Genomic DNA, 9,962 nt, shown 5'->3' on the forward strand with positions numbered 1-9,962 from the left:
TGGACAAATTCGTTCAGTCATAAATAAATGAATATAACAGCATAATTGGAAATTGATTCAAACACGCCTTGTACGTATTAGTTCAGTATCTGGATAGATGTCAGATTACAAGTGTCCATTGCTTACACTCAGTGTGTCGCCATCTGGCTCAGAGTGAAGAATTTTGTTTGTCATAAGCACACTTTTCAAGCACTATAGATAATAATCAAGGTAAGTTTATGAAATGCAAAATTTCTCAGTAGCAGTTCAACTATTTTCCCCTTAGCGAGTGCAAACTTGGCGTGTTTAGGGGTTTGCGTGTCTCTAGGATCCAGATAGCTATGCTGGCAGGAGATTCGTCTCCGGTAGGTTCACCCAAGCCAGACAGTCTGATCTTTAGCCTTCAACCCAAGAGGACTCATTGGTCCTCCAGGGTGGATTAGAATAGGGCCAACAACCCAATTCTGTAAAAGAAAGTTATAGAAACCGCAACAACATCTGTGGACTTCTTGGTCCGAGAAGGGTCCTCTTTAGTAGAGTTCATGACGCGAGTGGATGAATGCCTTTGGGAAGCCAGTGTGCTGACAACCCTTTTGATGATCAAGGCAAAGACCAAGACAGGGACCTGGAACATCAGAACCCTATAAAAGACAGGCAAGACTGAACAGGTGTGTAGTGAAATGCACAGATACAATCTTAAGATCTTAGGACTGTGTGAGATCGATGGAATGGAAGAACAATGTTGACGAGTGGAGACCACCATCTACTCTGGACAAGAGCACACCTGTACAGTGTAGTGCTGCTGATGACACCAGAGGCAATGCAAGCACTTGTCCTGGAAACCTGTATCTTCAAGAATTCTCACGGCAAGATTCAACTCCAAAGACAGGAAAGTCACTATAATACAGTGTTATGCCCCTACCAATGCAGCGCACAAGACAAAAATTAGTTTTATGAGCAGATTCAAGCAACTGTGGAAAGAACAAAGAGAGACATAAAGATCTTGATGGGAGATTTGAATGCCAAGGTTGGAATGGATAACACAGACACAGACCTTATGGGCAGACATAGCACTGGAGAATGGAACAAGAACGGAGAGATGTTCACTGAATTCTGCACTTTCAACGAACTGGTCATTGGGAGAACCCTTTTTCCACATAAGACTATCCACAAGACCACATGGAAAAACAAATTGATCATGTCAAAATCGGGTAAAAGTGAAGACGAAACCTACACGATGTCAGGGTGAAGTGAGGTGCAGACATGGCATCAGACCACCACCTGGTTGTGGCAGTAGTGAGAACAAAATTGAGGGCCTACAAAGACCAGGTGGGAAGACCAGCACACAAGTTCAATGTTCACAAGTTGAAAGAAAAAGCAAAGGCAGAAGAATTCAGGACAAAACTACGAAACAAGTTCTGTGTGCTTGAGCATCTACGGGAAGAGACAATTGAAGAGCAGTGGAGTAGCCTTCGAGAGACCTGGAAGACAACATGCAAAACAATCGTGGGTAAGAAGATAAAGCACAAAGAGTGGCTGACAACAGACACTTGGGCACTCATCACGGAGAGAAAGAATTTGAAAGACACTATCAACCAGACGCAAGACATGGTAGAGAAACAAGAACTGCAGGTGCGATACTGGGAGATAAACAAGGAGGCGAAACATAGTGCACAGAGAGACAAGAGAAGGTTCATAGAGGAGCTCACCGCAGAGGCAGAAACCGCAGCAGACCAACCTAACATTAAGGGTCTATATGAAATAACTAGGACACCCTCCGGGAAGAACAGCAACCCAAGCCGCTCTGTGAAAGACAAGAATGGGAATGCCATCGCGACAGAAGATGAGCAGAGAGCAAGATGGGCAGAGCATTTCAAGGAGACGCCCAACAGACCAGCACCACCAACCCAGCTCCTAGATATCAACACCAACCCTTCCAGCAAGGCAGAGATCAAGATCATCAAGGCCATAAAATCCTTCAAGTCAGGCAAGGCAACAGGTCCTGATGGAATACCACCTGAAGCACTCAAGGCTAATATCCAAAACTCAACTGAGATGCTGCACCCCCGATCTCACCAAGATTTGAGAACAAGAACGAGTACCAATGAACTGGAAGTGAAGACACCTTGTAAAGCTGCCAAAGAAAGGTGATCTCATCTTGTAAGGTTGCTAACCATACCAGGCAAAATACGGAGCAGAATTCTTCAAGAGGCTAAAGATCGCCTTAGACAAGACACTTCGAAATGAACAGGCTGGATTCCAACAGAACCGCATCGCAACCATGTGCATTATCATTGAGCAGTCCCAGACCACCCTGTACAGTCTTTGTCGACTTCCAGAAAGCATTTGACAGCATCAATAGAGGTCATCTGGAAACTGTTGCATCACCATGGCTTTCCTCCAAAGTTTGTCACCATCATGCAAAAGATGTATGAGGATGCCACGTGCCAAGTGATCCACGATGGGAAACTGACGAAACTCTTCACCGTACAAACCAGTGTCGGTCAAGGTTGCCGATAATATTTCTGGTGGGGGTCAACTGGGACATGAAACGATCCACGGCAGGGCAGAGGACGGATATCCAGTGAAATTTTACAAAACAGCTGGAGGATGTAGACTATGCAGATGACGGCCTCCTCCCATACAGCTTCTCCTGCACATCTTGAAACCTATGTCATGTGGCAGAGGAAGGTGGAAAGATTGGACTCCAGATCAACATCGGGAAGACAGAGGTCATGAGAGTAAATAACAGAAGGCAAGACCCAGTGCAACTACAACAGTAGAGAGGTTGACAAGTTTGTGCATCTGAGCATTGTTGTCAGCAGGAATGGAGGAACAGATGAGGACATCAAGTGCTGGCTAAGCAAAGCCAGATACACCCTCAGCATCTTAAGACTAATCTAGAGAACAACAGCCCTCTCACTCAGGATTAAGATCCGAATTTTCAACACCAATGTGAAGTCGGTTCTACTTTATGGCTCAGAAACGTGGAGAGTGACCAAGACCAACACCCACAAACTCCACACATTCACCAACAGATGTCTCAGGAACATCTTATAGCAAGAGACGCCATCTCCAATGAACAACTATGGGAGAAAACCAAGTAAACTCCAATGGAGTTAGAGATCAAAAAACGAAAAATGGAACTCGATTGGCCACACCTTGCAGAAGCCTGCATCCAACATCACCAGGCAGGCCCTTGGATGGAACCGGAACCCACAAGGCAAGCGTAAAATTGGTCATCCGAGGCAGACATGGAAAAGAAGCATAATTGAAATGCACCGCATTTATTTTTCAACAAAAATAACAAGATGAACAAGCAAAGGTCCGATCGGTAAGAGTTCTTGAAAAATCATTATGATTAGAATGTTTAAAGTAGGTGAAAAAATCCTTTGAGTTAAAGATTAAAAAGTCATGTTAGATGAAAGTCCTTCGTTGAGATAAGATGAAAGTCTTGTGAAAATAATGTCCTTATTTCAAGGTTTGTGTTTTAACTGGTGAAGTTCGCCTTATTCAAAAGTCCGATGAGGAAAGTAGTCCATTGTTAATTCTTATAGAAAATGTACGCAAATGGTTGCGTGTGTGCATAAGTTTGATCTTTGGGTGCCTGCGTAATTATGATTGACAGATTTGAAAACAACGATGGAGGTGAAAACGAGAAGCATGTTCTCGTGTCACATCAGAGCGATAAGAACGGAAAAAAATCATAATTTTTCCAGCCTGAAGACAATCATAGTATCATTACCCTTTAAACTAACTAAATATTTAATTATTTACATTATAATTCAGGTTAATATTTTGCACACAATCCATTTTTTTTTTTTTTTTTTTTTTAAATAAAATTACAAAAAACTTTGGCGCTTCTACACTATTGGGACGAAATTTTGGAAATCGTAAAACTGAATTTCACATGAAAACAATGGTTATGTATTCCTCATATTTTTTAATTTAAAAATGACGAAAATCAAGATAGAAAATTTATTAAAATGAAAAATACAATTTTATGAAAACGATCGTAAAACACAGGAAAATTTAAAAGGGAGGTAAATTCCGGTTTTGATTTAAACAAAATAGAAAATTTTCACCTGCTAACACGATTAAAGTTTTTTTTTTTTTTTTATTCAGTTATATTCAGGTAATTTTGACTGCATAATTTGGAAGCTACAATTGTAACTTATTAGAATTGGAAAAAAAAGTTGAAACAATCGTTTTTTATCTGGAAACTTCATTTATTGACTACAAAATCTCGTCCCAATTCTGTAGAAGTGCCGAAAATTCAAAATAAAAACTAAAAGTCAAAGTTCAGATTTATGCAAAAATATACAATTTTTTTTTTAGTTTTTTTTTTTTTTTATTCAAAAGATATTTTACATGAAAAAGAAATTTTTTGAAAAAATAAAAGAAAAATATAAAGCATGAAAATCATTTATATAAAACAAAAGAAAAAAAAATACTTTTAAAATTGTATTCATAAAATTATGGGAAAAAAAAAAAAAAAAAAAAAAAAAAAAAAGAAGATTTTTATCAGACCATATGTATGGGATTTTAAACCAAACCTAGGACTAAAAAGAATTTTTAAGTCTAAACATTATGGCCAAATATTTTTAGGTTGTATTAAAAATGAAAGTTAAAAAAAAAAAAAAAAAAAAAAAAAAAAAAAAAAAAAAAAAAAAAAAAAAAACCACCTGCAATGGAAATGTATGGACCTTTGGAAATTCTGGCAGGTGTACGCATGATCAAACGAGACATGAAAAAATTAGTTATTTACAATATATTTCAGAGAAACTAAAGCAAATTAAATGTAAACTTAAATTTAAAAAAAAAAATAAAAAATAAAAATGTTTATTGCAACTGTAGATATGGTATTTATAAGATAATGAGAATGAAAAAATTTAAATGATATTTCATTAAAAAAAATTTCAAAGACATTTAGCCACCTAAAGAAAAAATAATATTTTAATGAAAAATGATTTTTTTTAAATAAAGGATAAAGTTATTTTTTGTTTAAATGCAGTTACTGTATTTGTTTTTAGAAAACATACAAATACCCACAAAAAGAAAAATATATATTTATATACACACGCGCCTCTTTATCAATATATTATATACAGATGAAGTTATCCCGCCCCACACAAAAAAAAAAAAAAAAAAAAAGAAGAAAAGAAAAAAGACACTGGTGCATTTTGGTTGTTAAAAAGGGGGGGGGGGATTTACTTTCAACAACTTATCTGAATTTTTTTTTTTTTAAATATATGGCATGTTCCAAAAGTAAAGAGACTTGCATCTTTATTAATAAACCTTAAAATGGTTACTAGTGCGAAATTCACCTTATATAACTAAGGTAATTCCTATTTACTTTGTATCCCCAGAGGACAGAGTTAGACACCATAGTCATTTTTAACATGGAGAAAAAGAAACAAAAATTAAAAAATTATCTCAGTCATGAAAGATTTCTCCACTGACAGAACAAGTGTAGCATTTTAAGAGCAGATGCTACCCTTTGATCATGGCTCAGACACTCCCAGTAGCCGAAGTGTGTTGCATAACATGGCTAAGGGTGGTTGTGTGTGTGCCAACTGTTTTCATTAGTTTTTGCTCCGTGGCTCATTTCTGATGACTTTCTCCCAGTTAACAATTTTGGGTGTTGTGTCACCTGGGTATTTTTTTCTGTGTTCCCATACAGTTTGTGGCAGAAATAGTGGGATAGTATTCAGTCAGAGCATGCTCCTATCACCCAAGACTATATATGCATGAAGGTAAGATAGAATTATTTATTTTTTGGCTAATTTTAGACAAAAAAAAAAATCTAAAAAACTTTTCGTTACTTTTCGGGGGGGGGGGGGGAAGACAGGATTTCTAAGGTCAGAGCTCTGACAAATTTATCTTTTGTTGACCTTTGACAACTAAATATTTGTTTACTAGCCAAACTGACATGATTTTTAGAATATGACATCTTTGTTCTGTGCCGTGTATGTACAAAGATTTTTTTTTTTTTTTTTTTTTTCTAATAAGTAATTCTAAATATACAAGATATATACATTGTAATTTCTTTGGATTATTTATTTTGAACAGCCTTGATACAAAAATTTTTCACCCACTAGTGAACTTTAGAAGATTATTAGTGAAAGAAATACAATCGCCAAAAGATAAGCGTATCATTATTTCTAGTCGCCACTTTGAAAAATCACTTGCAATCTAGAGCCCTGAAGGTACTCCTAAAACAGCAATTGTCATTTAAAATAGAAGAGTTGTATTTGCATTGTGTATCTTCAAAATAAATGTTTTGTTCATAAGTGTGTGTGATTATATATATATATATATATATATATACATATATATATATATATTTTTTTTTAATTATTTAATGCAGATTCAGAAAATGTCAGGAGTTACCTCCCTTTTTAATATACGAAGGGAGTTATTTCTTTGAAAAACATGTATAGGAGCTACTTTTTTTTCAGCGTTTATAATTCAACTTGCTATAACCCTAACAGTTTTATGCAAAAGTTGTTTTCAAATAGTACCGAATGAAATTTTCGGGATCACAATTATGATCGTTTATCCTTCAGTTTATTTTATTTTGTGTGTAATACAATAGTACGCAAAATTCCAAATGCCAAGTTTTTCTGCTAGGAATTTCTTGTACTCTCAACATGCAGAATACAATATTGTTTTGTTAACGCCTACATTTTTAGTCGCTTATTCTTCAGATGCTCACATTCTGAAAACATTTTGAACAATTTTTCACAGTTCATGCAACCAACAAACTGCTAATTTACTCGCTAAGAAGGTTACCATTCTATATTCATCTTAACTAAATTCAATTATTTTCATATCCATGTATTGAAATTTTTTTGAAAAAAAAAAAAAAAAAATTTTTAATTTGGGCTTGAACTTTTTACTTTTATAAAAATTAAAGATTTTTTTTCTTCTTTTACAATTAGTATATACTGAATGAATAACAAATTTCATTACGATTAGTATATGCTGATTGAATAATTATTAACACACACACACACACGTATATATATGTGGTAGATGCGATCGCTGTTCTAAACAATTTCTTTGAAAATTTGAATAAAAATAATGTACAAAAAATACATAACGCATTCAGCGAAAGAATGATGTAAGCGCCAAAAGTTGAAATTGAGATTGTCGCAAAACACATAAAATATCAAGAAGAATCTAATCATTGCTTAATTCAAATATTAATGTGAAAATAAGTGTTTGAATATTTGATACACGCCTGTTGAAATGCGGATACCTAAGACCATAGATTTTCTTTAAATTCTCTTACCTAATTATATTCTATTTGTTTGGATTTTTCCAGATATGCAAACTAACGAGCACTAACATTGTTCATTCAAGTCGAACATCTAAAAAATTTACTTTTGTAAGCCCCCTTCAAATATGACTGGAAGAAAGAAACAAGAAAGGTTGAACAGGGAGAAAGAGAAACAAAACGGAAGCGAAATAGTGGATAAGAATATGTCAGCAGTTCTTTAAAATACATTGTAGGGAATTGCAGGCTTGGAGAAGCATGTTCTTCAAGAACAAATGTATTTAAATCTATATATATATATCTTCTATATATATAAAAGCCAAACGTCTGTGTGTATGTATGTATGTTTGTTTGTAACGCTAAAACTTTTGAAAGACGGAACCAAACTTGACAAATTTGGTATCATATCAGAGCCCCATCACCCGGATGACAAATATCGAAATTTCACGTCAAACGGACCACTAGAAGTTGGTCAACTGATCAGTTATCTTCGAGGGGGGCCCCCAAAAAACCTGTCATTATCTTCTATATATATAAACTAGCAGGGCTACCCGGCGTTGCTCGGGACCGTATAAACAATGAAAAATCAAAAGCAGATATTGAACATATGTTTTATTCTTAGGGGAGAGGAATCTTTCATCTCAAGTTTTAGCGTTACAAACAAACATTTGTCTTTTATATATATAGATAATGACAGGTTTTTTGGGGGCCCCCCTCGAAGATAACTGATCAGTTGACCAACTTCTAGTGGTCCGTTTGACGTGAAATTTCGATATTTGTCATCCGGGTGATGGGGCTTCGATATGATACCAAATTTGTCAAGTTTGGTTCCGTCTTTCAAAAGTTTTAGCGTTACAAACAAACATACATACATACACACAGACGTTTGGCTTTTATATATATAGACTAGCAGGGCTACCCGGCGTTGCTCGGGACCGTATAAACAATGAAAAAACAAAAGCAGATATTGAACATATGTTTTATTCTTAGGGGAGAGGAATCTTTCATCTCAAGTTTTAGCGTTAATGACAGGTTTTTTGGGGGCCCCCCTCGAAGATAACTGATCAGTTGACCAACTTCTAGTAGTCCGTTTGACGTGAAATTTCGATATTTGTCATCCGGGTGATGGGGCTTCGATATGATACCAAATTTGTCAAGTTTGGTTCCGTCTTTCAAAAGTTTTAGCGTTACAAACAAACATACATACATACATACATACACACCGATTTTTGCCTTTTATATATATAGAAGACAAATGTTTTTTCATTGTTTATACGGTCCCGAGCAACGCCGGGTAGCCCTGCTAGTATATATATAAAAGTGAAAGTGTCAGTGTGTGTGTGTGTGTGTGTGTGTGTGTGTGTGTGTGTGTGTGCACACATTTCCCCATGCAATAACTGTCAAATTTCAGTTTACAGACTCGAAATTTGATATACAGGATACTGAGATTTGGGAAAATTGATGTGATTGGTTTTCGACCAGAAATTTGGTGACTAAGGGGTCAAAGTTCAATGATTTGACCTTTGAGAACTCTACCAAACTCCGACAATTTTCGGTCTAAACACTGGAAATTTTAGATATAGGTTGCTTGGACATGGATCTAACTTAACTTGATTTGAGCCCAAAACAATAAATTTTAAAGGGTCAAAGTTAAAAAAAAATTGACAGTTTTGTTTTTTTGCTCAACATACACCTCCAAATACCCGGGCAATGCTGGGAACCCATGCTAGTAGCTAATAAATTTCTTCCATTACACGATTATTAAACCTCATTTAAGGGTTCAAAGTATCATTATGCTCCAAACATTTAACCTCTCATTTTGTGAAAAATATCAGTGGCACTTAAACATTCTTCCATTGAATACATATATATACATATATTACATCATAAATGTTAGAATTAAAATCCATTTAGTATTACTAGGTAATAGAAAAAAAAAAAAAAAAAAAAAAAAAGGTTTTAACATTCTATAGTCTTTAAGAAAATAACAATGAGCAGTAAATATGAGCAATACAAGAAACTTCTAGTTAAAATATGACTCCATCTTGTAAAATCTGATCATGCTAGTATATTAACTCATTTTTGAGTACCTTTTTATTCAGATATGCATAATGCTAAATAGATTTTAACTCTAAATCGTTCCGGTCATAATCTTAAATTCTTTTTTTGATCTCCTAAACAATTTTTCACATTCTGTTTAGGACAATGACCGCATCCTTATATATATGTCAAAGAGAGCTATTAATTTTACAGCTCAAAGGCTTCTGCAAACTTAAAGGGAATATAAATATTAATATTTATACAGTAATCTTAAACAGATTAAAAAAAAAAAAAAAACCCCAGTGCAACCAATATAAGAAATAGAGCCTATCAATCAAGAACAAAGTTAACTATAAAATTATAATTTACAGTTAACTTTGTTCTTAATGTGTGTGCACAAGTTCTAGAAAAGTGAAATGAAACTACATTTGTCAACTTGAACAATTAATTCCAAAATAGAATCAGAAAGTTCTTTTTTTTTTAGTTACAATTTTTTTATTTTTATTAGAAGGGATCTATATTCCACAACCAAATTGCATTAACAGTACCTTTTTTTTTTTTTTTTTTAAATTTGGGGATGGGAGGATGGGCGGGAGGTGTCATCCCAAATTTACTATACAAGCTAAATAAAACTTTGAAATGAAATCAGATGAAATGATGC

General features: G+C 34.9%; 1 protein-coding gene across 1 annotated transcript; it reads left to right on the forward strand.

The window, feature by feature from the left end:
* The first annotated feature begins 1,242 nt into the window (after positions 1-1,242).
* LOC145297055 (uncharacterized) lies at positions 1,243-2,130 on the forward strand. The gene has a single exon (XM_080143282.1). It carries the CDS (start codon positions 1,243-1,245, stop codon positions 2,128-2,130), a length of 888 nt encoding a protein of 295 aa, XP_079999408.1.
* Positions 2,131-9,962: the final 7,832 nt, after the last annotated feature.

Source organism: Euprymna scolopes, chromosome 17 (assembly GCF_053919585.1).
Source record: "Euprymna scolopes isolate OS-2025 chromosome 17, ASM5391958v1, whole genome shotgun sequence".
Taxonomy (NCBI): Eukaryota; Metazoa; Mollusca; class Cephalopoda; order Sepiida; family Sepiolidae; genus Euprymna; species Euprymna scolopes.